Source organism: Temnothorax nylanderi, unplaced genomic scaffold (assembly GCF_030848795.1).
Source record: "Temnothorax nylanderi isolate EJ_2023f unplaced genomic scaffold, tnyl_v1.0 TNYL_tig0526_pilon, whole genome shotgun sequence".
Taxonomy (NCBI): Eukaryota; Metazoa; Arthropoda; class Insecta; order Hymenoptera; family Formicidae; genus Temnothorax; species Temnothorax nylanderi.
The window spans coordinates 58996-77631 of NW_027249588.1; the positions used below are offsets into that span (position 1 = coordinate 58996).

Below are 18636 nucleotides of genomic sequence, written 5' to 3' on the forward strand. Positions count from 1 at the left end.
CATATATACAATGATTATTACTTAATAGCTAGATTACATTAAAAATTTTTGTTGAAGTTATTTGGAGACTTGCATAAATAATTACCAACTCGAATAAGAATTATTAGAGACTTTACATTTTTTACTTTAATTAATAAGAATTATTTACTGGTTATACATGCAAATGTCGAATTATCCGATAGATGGCGTTCGATGAGATCCGTTTCTCGTATTTAAAATATGACGATAGTATAAGAACGGTATATAAATCAAGTGCACGGTACAACTTATATCATCAGTTGTATCGCACGCTAATAATAAAGTGGCACACAATTTTGAATTGAATCGATATATTAATGGTTTTATAACATTTTACATCTCTTCATAATTTTTAATTATATCTGAGCAGATCTGGATACATTCAATAAATATAATTATACCTCGGCAGATTAAATTATATCTGGTCAGATCTGGTTATATCTGTTCAGATCTGGCTAGATAGGGACAATTTGCAGATCAAATTATATCTGGCCAGATCTGATGAACCAGATTTCATGTTTAGTTTCAAACAATAAAAATAATATCAAGAATTAAAAGCCTTGCGATCCAAGCCTAGTTCTTTGACGGCCTTATGTTAGTTTCTGTATATATATATACTATATATATACATATAATTTTTCCAACAAACTGCGCGCCGATTAATGTCGGACTTTAAAACACAGTTATTGTTAGAATTAAAAACCCTTCCCTCCCCGGAATTAAATCGACTCGATTTAATTATCTAAAAACTGTAAAGAATTTTATTGCGAAAAAAATTACCTCAGCCAGGGTTCGAACCTGGAACCTCCCTCATTCCGTGTAGGGCGTCGTACCAATTCGACCACCGAGGCATGTGGTAATGTTTATCGCAATAACCGGTGATAATAGTTTGGAACGTTTTACTCAGGCGACGTGAATAAATAATAATAAGAGAAATAGGATCGACAATATACAATATCAAGAATTAAAAGCCTTGCGATCCAAGCCTAGTTCTTTGACGGCCTTATGTTAGTTTCTGTATATATATATACTATATATATACATATAATTTTTCCAACAAACTGCGCGCCGATTAATGTCGGACTTTAAAACACAGTTATTGTTAGAATTAAAAACCCTTCCCTCCCCGGAATTAAATCGACTCGATTTAATTATCTAAAACTGTAAAGAATTTTATTGCGAAAAAAATTACCTCAGCCAGGGTTCGAACCTGGAACCTCCCTCATTCCGTGTAGGGCGTCGTACCAATTCGACCACCGAGGCATGTGGTAATGTTTATCGCAATAACCGGTGATAATAGTTTGGAACGTTTTACTCAGGCGACGTGAATAAATAATAATAAGAGAAATAGGATCGACAATATACAATATCAAGAATTAAAAGCCTTGCGATCCAAGCCTAGTTCTTTGACGGCCTTATGTTAGTTTCTGTATATATATATACTATATATATACATATAATTTTTCCAACAATTGTATCCAACAAATATTGTATATTGTCGATCCTATTTCTCTTATTAATAAAAAATAAGTTCCAGATCAAATTGTGTGGATCAGGCAAAGTGTCGAGTTTGCTCCGGCATTTTTTAATTTGAAAATTTGTCTTCGCGTCACTTTTCCTTTCCTGAGGGCAAAACTAAGTGACGTACAGCAAAATTTCCTTAAGCAATTTTGTACCTGAAGGAACACTCTTTAAATGTGTATCATTAAATTTGCTAGAAAATTTTAATTAATTGTTGAAAATTACCTTTGAAAAAATTGTGTCGAGTTTGCCCCGGTCTCCCCTACAATGTTTGTATTTGCAACATGCAAAATATTTTATTAAAATTAAAAATTTTTTAAAAATTGTACAAATATCTACATATTGACATATAGGCTGTTCTTCCGAAAACGCTCATGCTGCGATTAAATCAAAGTTTTTAAATAATTAGTTTTTTTTTAAATAAAAAATAGTATTAAAAATTTCAATATAATTATGCAAATATCTAGATTAGCATATATTAATAGCAACGCTTCACTTATGACTAGAATAAAATCAAATTTTAATAGCAATTGATAGAAGTCTATTAAATATTATTTTGCATTTATTATATGTGAATAAATACTTCACTTAATGTCATAAAAGGAAAAAGTACACGAAGAATTATTGAAAATTTATGGTACGGAAACTATAAAATCTGCACCAATTAAATATGACGATTTACAACATATGCATTATTTGGACCGAGTTATCAAGGAAACAATGAGAATTTTCCCACCTATCCCTCTAATTGGACGAGAAGTAACAGAAGATTTAAAACTAGGTTTGTTCACTTTTTATATACTAGCAAATATATATTGTTAATTCTTATTAGAATTACTTCTCTTTATAAATAATAAGAAAATTGAGAAATGTAGGGAAGAGTGGGGTAACTGCGAACACGGGGTAAACGCGAACGATATTTGTTATACTATATTAGAGAAGTGATATTCTCCCACTTCTCGTAATCGTATCACTGAGCGTATATCAGACTATCTGGGTGCGAGAAGTGGGAAAATATCACAACTCTAATATAGATGCTATAATACTTTAATATACTGCAATAGTAATCGTTCGTATTTACCTCGCGTTCACAGTCGTACTCCACTCCTCCATTAGACATCATAACATCTATCTTTATTTAACTTGATTTCATATTAAAAGAAACTGTACTTAAATATTTCTGTTACAAAAATATTTAATATTAATATTTTAAAAGTTACAAGAAAGATGATTTTATTCTCATTTTAGTAATCGTAAGATTTGATAAATAATACAACGAAGCCATTATTCCTATGTGCAATATCGCTTTGTCAGTTTTATGTACATATCCATTTTACAATAAATTTTAAGTTGTATTATTTATGTTGTCATGCTTTTGTTGTAATAATTTTTTTTTTAAATAAAAAATACATATTTTAGGAGGAGTTACTTTACCAAAAGGCACAAATATTGTCATAGGAATTATTAAGATACATCGAAACGAAAAATATTGGCCAAACCCATTAATGTTTGACCCGGACAGATTTCTTCCAGAAAAAACAAAAAGTCAATTGTATTGTTACATGCCTTTTAGTGACGGACCAAGGAATTGCATAGGTAGTCTTAAATAAATTACAAAGTATTATGGTCAAATTAATTTACATATAATTGCAAATTTGCAGGTATGAAATACGGAATGATGTGTATGAAGGTTATCTTAGCAACGTTGGTACGAACATTCGTATTCAAAGTAAATAAAAGCGTAGAGATAGATGAAATAAAATTAAAGTTTAGCACGCTATTATCTACTGAGAAGCCTTTGAAAGTCAAAATTGAGAAACGGAATTTCCAATAAAATAATGTAAAAATATGTGGAATATTAGAGATTATACTTTTATATAATATTCTGTATATTATCTTGGTGAAAGGTGCATATATTAAGTTAGCTTCAATTTAATATTTTTTACTTTGTAACATTGTAAAAAGTGGAAAGTATTGAAACGATAAAATGTATTGAAGTAAACTCTAAAGATTTCTTGAATTTATTAATTTTTAATACGTTTAACCCTTTTGGTACAGAGCGACCGGGACGCGAACGTCCCTCCAGTGGCCGAAACGTCGATCCGCCGATATACGCGATTCGGCCGAGAGAGCTAGGCACTCGATGTTCAACGCCGTCAATTATTATATGTAATAAAACTCAATAACAAAAACAATTTAAAAAATTTATCAACAGAAGAGTTTCAAGTTAACATTTCAAGTTGCTCAGCCGCAACATGTGAACAGTGACTATATATAGTCACTCCCTTATGGAAAAATACACTCAACTTTTGGTGTTAACCGTAAAAAAAACACCATAGAAAAACCATTAAAGTTGGGTGTGATTTCGGACCGTCAATTGAAGGTTAACCATCATTTGAAGGTTAATCTTCAATTGGCGGTCCAAAATCACACCCAAACTTTAAGGGTTTTTCTTTGGATGATGGTTAACTTTCAAAAGTGATAGTTAACCTTCAATTAATGGTTAATCCTTAAAAATGACGGTATAAACGCTAAAAATATAAACCCTCAAATGAAAGTAACAAATATGGCGTCCCAATGAGAATCTTTTAAGGGCTCCGCTCGCTGAACCGGACTCCTCGCCTCGATCCTCCCTCTCGGACGCTAGCTGCCGCAGCTCTCCCTTTCCTGGCGGTGAGCTCTCCCTGGTAATCCGACTCTCGCTCGGTTGGTCTCCAGAACACGCGCCGCAACGATCAATCCGTCAAGAAAGAGATAACGGACTCGACATGTTCGAAGAAACGCAAGCAAGTGCGGCCATGACACCTAACGAGGCTCTTTGAGAGTAGCGACTCGCGCGTCGCGCCATCTAATGTGAAACGATCGGGCGTTGTACATCCAACGATGAGGATCAATCTACAACCTACACTAAACATTGAGGCTTATTCCCCAACCTACACTTATCATTGAGAATAAACTCCCAATCACTACACTCCCAATCACTAAACACTCATCATTGAGGATTAAACCCACAATTTACCTAAACCTTAATGGTCAACACTCAATCTACACCTAAATTTAAGTGTTGACACTTAACTTTGATGACAAACACTAAACTTACGCCCAAATTTGAGTGTTAACTCTCAATTTGGGTGTTAACCATCAAAGTTGAGTGTACTTTTTCACTGCTCACTGTTCGGCCGCAGTGAGCAGTATAATGGATGACTATATAGTCACTCTCCGTATCGAAAGGGTTAATTCTTAACAGACGATTAATTTAGTATTTCAACTCATGACTATAATTAATGTCTTTAAAAACTGAAGGACTTTGTCATTATTCTCAACATGATTTTTGGTAATTTAACGCAAATTTTAAAAGTTATTACACATACATGTAATATTACAAAAACGTATTTCTCTTCAACAAATTTTGCGAGATTAAAAAGTTAGTATACAATAGGAAAGACCGGGGCTAGAAGTCACACGGGTAAGTTGTCACAAAGCTTATATCTCACTTAATAGATTGAGTGGAATATTCTTCTTTATAGTGTAGGTTGCTCCTATCATGTTAGTCGAGTGTACGAAATAGCTTGTTTCAAAAACATTGCATGTGATATTTACGAGCACTTTTTAAAAGTTGGAGGTCGTGAGTAAATTTTTCTTACCTCTGTTTTTATTGTTCCGTTGGTTTTTGGAATTACTAGTCGTAATATCTTTTTGGTCATAAGATCTATTATAGTTTTAGATAATTTTTCCTGTATTTAGTTAATCGTCATTGCAACATAGTTTATAAATATAATCTTCTTTGTTCAAAATGACCGTTCAGGGTAAGTTGTCTCAAATGAGATGGGATTCAAAGTTTATGAAAATTATTAATTTTTCATTTACTCTAAGTTTATGAGAATTATATTACAAAGTTTATGAAAATTATTAATTTTTCGTTTAATTCATGCTGCAATATAGTATTAAGTTAAATTTACCAAACACTGGCACTAACTTTAATAAAATATTAAAACAGGAACTATTTGTCGTATGTTTCCTCTACATGAAAGATACATGACAATCAATCCAGAGTCATGTGACAACCAACCCTGGGTATGGGGTAAGTTGTCACATTTGCGCGGTTTTGTTTAGAATTAAATAACTTTGTTGTGTATAAATATATACAAGTCTAATATTTTTTTTCTTACACCTAAAGGATGTAGCTACATTATAAAGTAGTATACGATATTATAAAATATTGCTAACATTTTTTAAAAAATTAGTATTTGAAAAGTGTGACAACTAGCCCCGGTCTCCCCTACTATATAAATATAACAATCGTAAATGAAACACGCCAATTTATACCTTTTAAGTAGTATAGGGTAACTCTGGTAGCCCTACGTCTACTTTCCTTCGTTGAATACTAGCTTTAACATGAAATAGTGACATTTGACATAGTTCTACGTTGTTGTTTGCGGCACAGTTGTTACTGTGCCCTATTTTTCAAATATATAATTTTTTTCTAATTTTACCTTAGGGTTTCTCATATAGGAAGCTTTTTAAGTGAAACAGCAACTTATAGATATAATCATTTATGAGATGGAAATAAAGAGCGATACGTTTGAATATATACACATATACACATACCTGTACATATATACACATATAAGTACATATACACAAACATATATAGTAATTTTACATTGATTTTTGCGGCATTTCTAAATTTTTATCTAAAACTTGCTTCCTGATCATTTTTTTTCGCTCATAAAGTTTTATCTATGAGAAATTTGCCAAATTATTAGCATATAATAGATTGGGGTTCCTCATTAAGGAAACTTTTATAAGCGAAGTAAATTGATGAGGAAGCAATCTGCAAATTTCTAAATCGAACACTTTTTTTATTATATTTGTAAATCTATAATAAAAAGCATTGTATAAAAATAGCCCTTATGGAAAAATACACTCAACTTTTGGTGTTAACTGTAAAAAAAACACCAAAAAAAAACCTTAAAGTTGAGTGTGATTTCGGACCGCCAATTGAAGGTTAACCTTCAAATGATGGTTAACTTTCAAATCATGGTTAACCTTCAATTAATGGTTAATCCTTAAATATGACGGTATAAACCCTAAAAATATAAACCCTTAAATGAAAGTAACACCTAATGAGAGTGTAAACCCCATATTTGAATGTTTTCAATTTGCTTTCAATAATATCCCAGACAGCACAAAATATTTTTAAAATAATTTTGAAATATTTATAAGAAAGATGAAAATATTTTTAAAATATTTTAAAAATATATAGAAAATATTTTGTAAATATTTTAATGTCTGAGAAATAAAAGTATCTAAAAAATTATAATAAATATTTAAAAATAAATTGTAAATAATTATCATTAATATTATTAAATGTGTTTTTAATTTATGTTATAAATATTTATAGAAATAATAACTGTAAGTAATAATAAATATTACTAAAAATATCAAATAAATATTTATACTAAATATAAAAATAATGCTTCTAAAATTTATTTTAAAAATATGATAATCTTTATTCATAAAAGACAATATCTAAATATAAAATATTTTGTATTACACGTGCATGGAAAGTAGCACTTTCCGTGTGTGTTTTCTGTGCGAAAAGTAACGATTTGCCAACATCTACCTACAAAATATTCCACACGTCATATCCAAAGTCATAGTCAACGGGAAAACCGTGCGCTAAGACTCATAGCGCACGGGTTCAAGCCATACCTAACGGGTATCAACGCCATCTCGCAGCGCACACAGAAAACAACTACCGAAAATACCGCCACTTCGCCTCTTCCCAACACACACCTAACCTAACAGCTACTCATATGTCACTCTACTGTACATACTTGTACGCGCAACTCACATAATAAAGCAATTATAAAGTGAATAAAATGGATCATATCATCCCAGAAATCGTCGAGGAGTCGCGTAGCGGGTGTGTATGTGTGTGCACGTGTGTCGCGCGGATTCGCACGCCAGGACGATCGATAAGTCGTCCGTCGTCGGGATCGCGTCTTCCGGGAACGAAACGCGGATCGTCGGGAAGCCCGGTACCGTTCCCTCGAGCTACGAGCCGGCGAAAACCTAACATCATGTTTGCTCCTGTAATAAACGTTGCTTTATCATAGGCGGGGAAAGGGGCTCCGCCCCTCCCCCCCGCGCCCCCCTCCCCGCCTGCGCCCAGACTCGGGGGGGCTTTGCCCCCCCGAACCCCCCCGCCTGCGCCCGGACTCGGGGGGGCTTCGCCCCCCCTCGTCCCCCGCAAGTCCTTCTTTAAGGGCTCGGGGGGCTTCGCCCCCCCTCGCCCCCCGCAAATCCTTCTTTAAACTAAACGCACTTGTAATACAAAATAGTATGTGTTACACGTACGGAAGTTGGCTATTGGTCACGAGCGCGGGTAGGCGCACTCGCCTTCGGCTCGTGCGCCTACCCGCGCTCGTCACCAATAGCCAACTTTCCGCACTTGTAACACAATATACTATTATTTTCTTTTAATTTTTCTCGACTATATATCACAATATATATCACAAATTTTGTTTTTTCTGATTATATATCTTGACTATTAAACTATTTTATGACTATAATACTATGCAGAGTGTTTAATTGATGTAGTATCCCACATAGCAAAATATATCTCCAAGATATCCAGAAGATATCTGTATGACGGAATATCTGATTGCGCAAGATATCATGAGAATATCTCAAAGACATCTCCAAGATCGCGAAAAGCCATGATAATTTCATTTTCAAATATGATATCTGATTCTGGATATATATCGGATATCTATACCTCATTAAAAACAGATATGTTATATATAATATATACAGTATAGTAATATTTAATATTATTGTATCTAGTATTAAATTATATACAATATTAAGGACTAAGTGTCAGGTGTCATAGAAAAGTTGTTCTTCACAAAAAACGAGCACAGTAACAACTGTGCCGCAAACAACGTAGAACTACGTCAACTGTCACTATTTCATGTTAAAGTATTCAGCGAAGGAAAATAGACGTAGGACTACGTCAACTGTCACTATTATTTAGCGAAAGACAGTTGACGTAGCCCTACGTCTACTTTCCTTCGCTGAATACTTTAACATGAAATAGTGACAGTTGACGTAGTTCTACGTTGTTTGCGGCACAGTTGTTACTGTGCTCGTTTATTTTTTTAAATTTAACTTTGTTTTCTAAAAAAATTTTAGTACTGGTTTCATAAAAATAAGGTAAAGAGGATACCGATTTATGCTTAAATAAAGTATAAGTTATACATGTATTCTTATATATCATCATTAAAAAAAGGTTGGTATTGAATTTGGCGAAGATTGTTGAAGGGGTAACCGATTTACTTTGACGAGAATCGGGGAAGGGGTTACCGATTTCTGCAAGTAATTTATACTTAACACTAATGACAACTTATTTATTACTCTACGATTATTATTTTTGAAAATATAACAAAAAACTACACAACCGGTTTAAAAAAAATCGGTATTGAAAAATTAACCCGTATTAACCCGTATCGAAAAATTAACCCATAAGTTGTCATTCGATAGCTTATATATTATAGTCTCATTTTCTCTCTAAAGTCTATAAAGTCTCCAAAAGGGGTTACCGATTTCTATCTTTTTTAGATAAAAATCGATAACCCTTTCATTATTAGCAATTTTACTAAAATTGGCATCGAAAACTAAAAATACGCAACCGGTTTAAAAAAAATCGGTATCAAAAAACTAACCCCACCACCGCCATTCCCGAAAAATTCTACCCCTGTTTCATATATAATTCTTTAAAATTCAGTCTATTAACAAATGAGTAATTCGCGGAAAACATTGCAAGAAAAAAATCGATAACCCCTTTTGGAGACTTTATAGACTTTAGAAAGAAAATAAGACTATATAAGCTATCAAATGACAACTTATTTATTACTCTACGATTATTATTTTCGAAAATATAACAAAAAACTACGCAACCAGTTTTAAAAAAATCGGTATCGAAAAATTAACCCTACCACCGCCATTCCCGGAAAATTCTACCCCTGTTTCATATATAATTCTTTAAAATTCAGTTTATTAAGAAATGAATAGTTCGCGGAAAACTTTGCAAGAAAAAAAATGATAACCCCTTTTGGAAACTTTGTAGACTTTAGAGAGAAAATGAGACTATATAAGCTATCAAATGACAACTTATTTATTACTCTACGATTATTATTTTCGAAAATATAACAATAAAAAAATCGGTATCGAAAAATTAACCCCACCACCGCCATTCCCGGAAAATTCTACCCGTTTCATATATAATTCTTTAAAATTCGATCTATTAACAAATGAGTAGTTCGCGGAAAACGTTGCAGTCGTGCACCCGAAGTTACCCCCCCCCCCACCGGGAAAGACGTAGTTCTACGTCAAAATATATAATTATATCTATCTCTTATACATTTTAACTAGCTGGTTACCCGGGCTTCGCCCCGGAGGACATATGTAATAAAACACGCAAATAGTCTCTCTCTCTCTCTCTCTCTCTCTCTCTCTCTCTCTCTCTCTCTCTCTCTCTCTCTCTCTCTCTCTCTCTCTCTCTCTCTCTCTCTCAAAAATATGCTAGAGGCATTGGACGTTCCGAACTTGTCATGCCATATTCTTGGCGTTAGAGCTGTTAAGAAAGTGCTGTCAGCGACTTCCACAGTTGCTGCAGCTTCTAGCTCGATCATTGTCACCTTGGCCTCGAGTGCCGTTCGCGATATTGTTATTTCTAAAAAGCGGGCAAAGGGTGTACTCAAAAGGAAAGATGTATGCGGTGGTAACTCAGATCGTAACATTTACGTCAACGAGTTATTATCCAAGAGCACTTATGACATATTACAACGGGCTAAGAGTATTGCTAAAGAGAGGTCGTATAAGTATGTCTGGGTAAGGAATGGCCAAATATGTGTTAAATATTCCGATGGTGAACCTGTTATCCATATCGATTCCGATACTGATCTTGCCAAGCTTGTTTATCGTTCGGCATAATGCAACATGTAAATTATCCGTATTGCTCAATTTAGCGCTAATTTTCTTTGTCGACATATCGAGTTGCTTGCACATGGAACTGGATAACATCAGTTTTTGGTATAGGGCTTCTCTAGTACCCCTACTTCATATACAATTCTTTAAGATTCGGTCAATTAATTCCCGAAAAATTGAAAAAATTTCGGTACCGGCTTCCAAAAAGATCGGTAACGAAAAATTATACACTTTATAGCACTCCCCGGAAAATTCTACCCCTGTTTGATCTATAATTCTTTGAGATTCGGTCAATTATTTCCCGAAAAATTAGAAAAATTAGAAAAACCGGTTTTCAGAAAATCGGTAACAAAAAACTTGTCACGACTTTTTCACTCCCGGAGCGGTCGGGGGCGTGTGCCGGATCAAAAGGGGAAAGGAGAGCGGGATGGTAGGCCTCTCCGGTGATTCTCTCGCACCTCCGAAACTCCACGAAACGATTCTAATGTTGGGCGCCAGACGCGTAAATTCGCGTCCACGAAATCGCGAGAAACCAAAAACAAGACGCAAAACGAAATAAGTCGGTGTGCGAAGGAATGGCTAGCTCGACCTAATAGCAGGGCGGGGTTGATGGAGGGCAGCGCGGTACTTGGCGGGGTGACGTGTGAATTATTAACTCAGTCAGTAACAAATAAAGAGCAACATTTATTATGTAATAGAACAAGGGCCATTATGGCGTTCACTAATAAGATCAATGCTGGCGCGGTTGATAACGCGGGCGTCAATTTCCAAATAACAAAACAATAGTAACGCAGACGCCAGAAAACACGGAGAATGAAGAAAAGTTTGTAAACGCGCGGAAGGCGTCGTTATTCAGCAAAATAATATCAGGAGAAATTCAAACTCACAAGATCGTCAAAGTCGTATGAACTACGTATAAACTACGCCGGTAATAATAAGAGTATTAAACTGACGAATAATGTAGGACATCGGCGAAAGTTACGACCGAATACGACATAACTGGGATGAATGCGAAATAATAGCGTGAAATGCCGCGAAATGATGGTGCGCCACGCTCGGAGCGCGTGAACGCAAGGTCCAAACCAGTGCAGGGATTCTGTTACCAAACAATCTTAATCTAACGCAAGTAATAATCTTAATCTAACGCAGGGAATAATCTTAAACTAACGCAGAGAACGAACGTGACGCGAGTAACGTCCCAACGCAAGAGGGAACGAACGCAAGATGGGATATCGCCGAGGATGTCCTAACGCGAAGAATAAGGCGCCGAGGCGCTCGACGTAACGCGAAACACGCTTCTAACGCGAGGAAATATGCGGAATTACCGCAAGCAATACTATAACTAACGCGAAATTACCGATTTATCTTAACGCAGGAAACTGAGGTTAACGCAAGTGATTCTGATCGAACGCAACACCCGCGATCGTCAGCGATCGTCCAACGCGAAAAATGATGCACCGAGACACTCGGCATTACGCGAAATACTCGAATTAACGCGAGAAAATTACGGAATTATCGCGAATAATAACGAGACGCAATATTAGGTCGACGCGAATGGTATCTTAAGGCACACCACATCCTAACGCAATTAATATCTCGACGCAAGTACCAGCGGAACGCAATTACTTCAACGCGAAAAATAACCGAATGCGAATTAAATGTTACTCTGACGCGAATATCCTAATGCATGAAATTGCCGAACATGAAATATTCGAACGCCATTACTGCCGCGTGTGGAATCTAAGTCCCGACCGTACGAATTGCGACGCATAAAGAAAACGCGCGGACGCGAACGCGAAGGTCGCGAGACGGAGCGAATTCCCGATATTGGAACTTGTCATCGACGCATCAACCGTGATCTCCAGAGGCCCGCAAACTTCGGTCAAGATCCCGTGGCCACGAGACCATTCCGGTGCTTCTCGCTATCGTTCTCGATCGCGAAATCTACGCCTGGTCGGCGAGCAACGTCGACATTGAATTATTCCCGAGCGAGAGCGCAACCCGGAGGGCGGTATCGTGGCTTTACATGCTGAATATTACCGAGGCAACCTCACCGTTCTTCTGCTCTCCCTGCAAGCTCCTCGCTGTCGCCCCAAGGGTCAGGAGAATCGCCAAGAAAATCGCCAGATAATCGCCGAGGAAATCGATTTAATAACGCGACGGACTACTTCGACGCGTGCGTAGGCTGTCGAGGACGATCCAGGAGTGCTCCCGAAATTTCGCTCGATGGCGGAATCGATTGAGCGCCCCACCCCGGGCGTACGCGGCCGCTCGACGCTAACGCACAGACCAATTAGGGGCGAGCCCGCAAGCTCGCGACGTGTCCTTGCGCAGGGCCGACAATCCCGGCTCCCGCAGGGCGCTTAATAGTAGGGGAGCCCAAGAGGGGATTTTGGGATTTACTCGAGCGCGACAGATTAACATATAGGGGGATACCTTGCACCCTGTTGAGTACCTCCACTATATATAAGCCCTTAATATAGGATCGCGCGTCTAGGGCAGCCGATCAGAATAGTAAAAAAAATCGATCGTTAGAAATACTCGAGCGCGTCAGATTAAGGTAAGGTGGGTTAATAACATGCTGAAAAGTGTGCATTTCAATAATCTGACGATTTGAGCGTGACGTAAGGGAGTGGGAGGGTCACGAACTTGCAAAAAAAAAAACGTCACTTTGACATTCTCGAGCGCGGTCGAATTTTTTTTTATTTTGAAGGAAATAATTCAAGAATAACGGAAAAAATATAATCTGCCGATTTCCACAAGCCGAAGCAGCACAAATCGTCAGAAAAGTTTAGTGCGTGCAGCTGTAGTGAAGCATGTATTCCCCACTCCACGCCTCTATTTCCCTTTCACTTTTTCTCGATCTCTTACTCTCTCGCACCGTCCCCACACTACTTTCCGTCGCCATGACACCATCACAGCTGATCACACGCGTTCGTGGCAGTACAACGCTCTAGCTTGTTTGTCTGTTTAAATATTATAATATTTGTGTTAGTAATTATCTAATACGACGATGAGTGATGATACTCTAAAGTGTGTATTTTTTGTATGTATTTTCCACGGATGAAGATGAAGATTAAAAAAAATTTTTTTAAAGTTTTTTTTTTAATTTTACTATTTTTTTCTGCATATATTATAATTGAAAGAAATAGATTTTTTTATTTGCATTTTATTTTCCATGCATTTTATTTGTCACATTTAGTAATTAAAAAAAAAAATTTTTTTAATTTAACAATTTTTTTTAATTTGTCAGATTAAGAAAATCCCTCCAAATAATCGTCAGATTATGGGTCAGCACGACTAGGACATCAAGCTGAATCACCTGTATAATAATCTGACGCGCTCGAGTATTTCAAAATGGCGATTTTTTTTGCATTATCAAGAAGCCGCCATGAGCTTGCGTCATGTCCGAATCGTCAGTCTTTTGAATGGGAGCTTCTTTCGGGTTCACTTAACATCCCCTCTGAATATCTGACGCGCTCGAATAAATTTTTTTTTCCCCGTTTTCAACCCTTCCGTACAGCCACCTCCACCATGCAAACCGGCAGATTAACATACCTCCAATATCAGAGACACGTGGGGCGTATACACTATCAATATCTGACGCGCTCGAGTATTTTCATGTGACTATTTTTTTTTACATTTTTGAAAACCTGTAGACGCTTCCCCCACCGGTGAAAGGGTGTACATTATATAACCTTTTTTTCTTTCTACCATCTAATCTTCAAAATCCAATAGGTTCCTACGACGCTCGAGTAAATCCCCATTTAGCACTCTGGGCTCCCCTACTATAAGGTTTCCTCGCGCGCACGATGATTTCGCCGGGATCCTTCCCGGTAGCGAACGAGACGCTAATGTCCCCGTGTTTCTCGTTTCGGTCCGGGAATGGTGGCCATCCATCCCGGAGTCCTTTTTGCAGGTGAGGAGGGCAGGCGAAGTTCATTCCGCCCCGGCGTCCCGGGGCCCTACCTCTACGGGTCCGTCCGTCACCGTATCACGCGCCGCGCGCGTGTCCTTCCGCGCTCCCTTGCGCCCGCCGGCCGGCGAGTCTCGCCGCGGTCCGCTCGCGTCGATCGATATCCTGGCTCGATTCCTCTCGGTCGATTCCGCATTTTACGATCTGCTGCATCTCCTCAGGAACTCCAGTCTCAGCTCGGTGAGGCGCCACGTATCAATACAAAATAACAAAAAAAGGATCAAAATACGGAAACGCAATTATAATTATGCCCCTGGAGATCTCTCGCTCTGACTCTGTGAACCGTCCTCGGGCGCGAAACAAATAATTATCGAAAACCCGCGCCTTGTGACGGCGGCGGGGCGCTGCCACGATGCAGCGAAACTGCAACGTCACAATATATATATATATGTATAATTACATTTTATATATATATACCGGGTGAATCTTAATGGTGCACCAACTTTTTACCATAGGAGATGAGTTACCGACCGCAACTGTAATGAACCGAACGATCCATAGGTGACACCAGCTTGAATCGACCGCTTCGATCGACGAGTCCGAGGTGATGTACAGGCAAGTTAAAAACTGTGAATCAAATAACGTATATCGTATGTACATACTTTTTTCTAATATATCCAACTGTCTTACGCATTTTTTTTTTACATATAATTTTATTTAATAACACGATTTCTTATTATTCTCCATCTATGCGCAACGTATTTACCGCATGTACTACGTTTACGCGAGCGTTACTTTTGTAGTAACTTACGATAATTCACTCGTTTACGCAGAGTAAATTATCGTAAGTTACTACAAAATTTCCTTTACGCGAAGGAATTATCGTAAGTTACTACTGAAGTAACGCTCGCGTAAACGTAGTAATATAGTACGGGATCCGGCCGCGTGATTTATACGTTTATCTGTTATTTTATCGAAATGCGATTTTAATGGAAGATTACATATCAGGTCATACATCGCGGCCGGTGTGCCTAGCAAAATCTTGCCGCAAGTACCCTCAATTAGAGCTGTTTTAATTAAATTTTTTTAGACAACTTCGTTCATTTGTTTGCGAAGGAAATGAAGCGTCATCTAAAAGAGAGTGATCTAAAAAACTTGAAAAAAATAGGTCGCCATCTCTCAGTCTGCCGCAACCTCCTGGCAGCCAGGTGCAAAAAGGTCCTTTTTCGTTAATTATCAACGTTCATCGTGTATCGAGACAATTTTTACACAAATTGAAGCTAAATTTTTCCTCTACACGATGGAATAAATGTTGCCTGCGTAAAAGCTGCCGCAACTGGTGGTTGCCAGCATTTGAATGACTCGCTCTCGCCTGCGCGAGCTCTTCAATCTTACAATGTGTTACAATGGAATAATCACAGCAATTTCCTTGAATTTCTTTAATATTACAATAGTTCCTAAACAAGTTTTCAAAAATTCCTTTTATAAATAAATTCCGCCGCTCATTCGTCTTCCGACTCGTCTGAACTCGCAACATCATACTCCAAATCATCAGAATTATTATTCGCGTTTTCAGATCTTTCATTCATCGACACGCGCAATACATCTTCGACTTTCAACGGCGTTGGGTACCCAACGAACCACGTTGGTTTCAAAAAACCATCTAATAACCAACCGCAATCTTCAGCGCGTAATTTAATACAACACGGATCTGTAGCATTTTGCCACATCGAATTTACAAAAATTGCGCGTGTCGATGAATGAAAGATCTGAAAACGCGAATGATAATTCTGATGATTTGGAGTATGATGTTGCGAGTTCAGACGAGTCGGAAGACGAATGAGCGGCGGAATTTATTTATAAAAGGAATTTTTGAAAACTTGTTTAGGAACTATTGTAATATTAAAGAAATTCAAGGAAATTGCTGTGATTATTCCATTGTAACACATTGTAAGATTGAAGAGCTTGCGCAGGCGAGAGCGAGTCATTCAAATGCTGGCAACCACCAGTTGCGGCAGCTTTTACGCAGGCAACATTTATTCCATCGTGTAGAGGAAAAATTTAGCTTCAATTTGTGTAAAAATTGTCTCGATACACGATGAACGTTGATAATTAACAAAAAAGGACCTTTTTGCACCTGGCTGCCAGGAGGTTGCGGCAGACTGAGAGATGGCGACCTATTTTTTTCAAGTTTTTTAGATCACTCTCTTTTAGATGACGCTTCATTTCCTTCGCAAACAAATGAACAAAGTTGTCTAAAAAAATTTAATTAAAACAGCTCTAATTGAGGGTACTTGCGGCAAGATTTTGCTAGGCACACCGGCCGCGATGTATGACCTGATATGTAATCTTCCATTAAAATCGCATTTCGATAAAATAACAGATAAACGTATAAATCACGCGGCCGGATCCCGTACTATATTACTACGTTTACGCGAGCGTTACTTCAGTAGTAACTTACGATAATTCCTTCGCGTAAAGGAAATTTTGTAGTAACTTACGATAATTTACTCTGCGTAAACGAGTGAATTATCGTAAGTTACTACAAAAGTAACGCTCGCGTAAACGTAGTACATGCGGTAAATACGTTGCGCATAGATGGAGAATAATAAGAAATCGTGTTATTAAATAAAATTATATGTAAAAAGAAAAATGCGTAAGACAGTTGGATATATTAGAAAAGTATGTACATACGATATACGTTATTTGATTCACAGTTTTTAACTTGCCTGTACATCACCTCGGACTCGTTGATCGAAGCGGTCGATTCAAGCTGGTGTCACCTATGGATCGTTCGGTTCATTACAGTTGCGGTCGGTAACTCATCTCCTATGGTAAAAAGTTGGTGCATCCATTAAGATTCACCCGGTATATACAGGGTGTCCCTGAATGTTTGGTACTTTGCTCGTATCCAGATAGAGCGGACCAAACTGAGTCGAAAAGTCATGTACCATTTTGCAATTTTCGCAATAGTTGATGAGTTATTAATGATTAAAAATCGACGTATTAGCCCAGCCCACCGCCAAATGCAAGCGCGCGGCGAGATGCGGCCGCCCCGCGATCGGCGCGCGGGCAATTGTTTATTACAAGCGGCGATGTCTACGCACGAGCGGCGCGTAACGCTGGACCCCCGTCCTGAGCGATGATAGTTTCTCGCCTTTTTTAAATAAAAATAAAATTTTCTAACAGCATAGAAAAATTTTTTGTGCGTACGTATGTATGTACATACGTGTGTACATGCATACATGTACACAGAAAAATATCAATTCTACTGCTTAAAAAAGCGATTACTCAATTTACTTTTTTTCTTTTAGTAAGTAACGGGATTCTTAAAAAAGAATATTTTCTTGATAATAATCTTAAAATGTATTTATCACAAATTTTATAAAAAGTCATTATCATGTACTCAAAAAAAGAATTTATACTTATTTAAAGAACATTATAATATTTTATCGAAGAAAAGTCAAAATAATAAGCAAATCGAATTTTTGTTTTAATTTTATATTCTTAATTAAAGAATTGAATAATTAGAATTCAGAATATTATTTATTTTAAGTAATATTATCAAGAAAACATTCTTTGTAAAGATCATCGTTACTTAAAAGAAGAGAAAACTGAGTAATTGGTTTTCTTAGCACTAGAATGATAATTTTTTGCGTGTGCGTATACGGCACGCCGTTTTGCTATTTAATACCATCATAAAAATTCTACCAAATTAAATTGATATTCAAAGAAAAAAAATTATTATTATGTCTAGACATACTTATAATTCATCGAATTATTAATAAACTATAATTGAAAATGCAGAATTAAAATTATGTCTAGACAAAATATTAATTCCAAATTTATTTTATGTTATGACATAAAAATTTTTCGGGAATTAAAATTATGTACATAATTGTAATTCCCGAATTTTACATATGTACGCAATTTTAATACTTGAATTTCTATTATGTACACAATTGTAATTCTGGAATTACTTTTTTTCTTTTGGTAAGTAACGGGGTTCTTAAAAAAGAATATTTTCTTGATAATAATCTTAAAATGTATTTATCACAAATTTTAGAAAAAGTCTTTATTATGTACTGGAAAAAAGAATTTATACTTCTTTAAAGAACATTATAAAATTTTATCAAAGAAAAGTCAAAATAATAAGCAAATCGAATTTTTGTTTTAATTTTATATTC

At 36.6% G+C, this 18636-nt stretch overlaps 1 protein-coding gene across 1 annotated transcript in view; it reads left to right on the forward strand.

The window, feature by feature from the left end:
• Nucleotides 1-3559, forward strand: part of LOC139783655 (cytochrome P450 4c21-like) — a 38687-nt gene extending 35128 nt beyond the window's left edge. The window contains exons 8-10 of the mRNA XM_071722805.1: nucleotides 2143-2320; nucleotides 2959-3135; nucleotides 3201-3559. Of these exons, the coding sequence (XP_071578906.1) occupies nucleotides 2143-2320; nucleotides 2959-3135; nucleotides 3201-3373 (528 nt within the window). The 3' untranslated portion in view covers nucleotides 3374-3559. The remainder of the gene's footprint in view (nucleotides 1-2142; nucleotides 2321-2958; nucleotides 3136-3200) is intronic.
• The last annotated feature ends 15077 nt before the right edge of the window (nucleotides 3560-18636 follow it).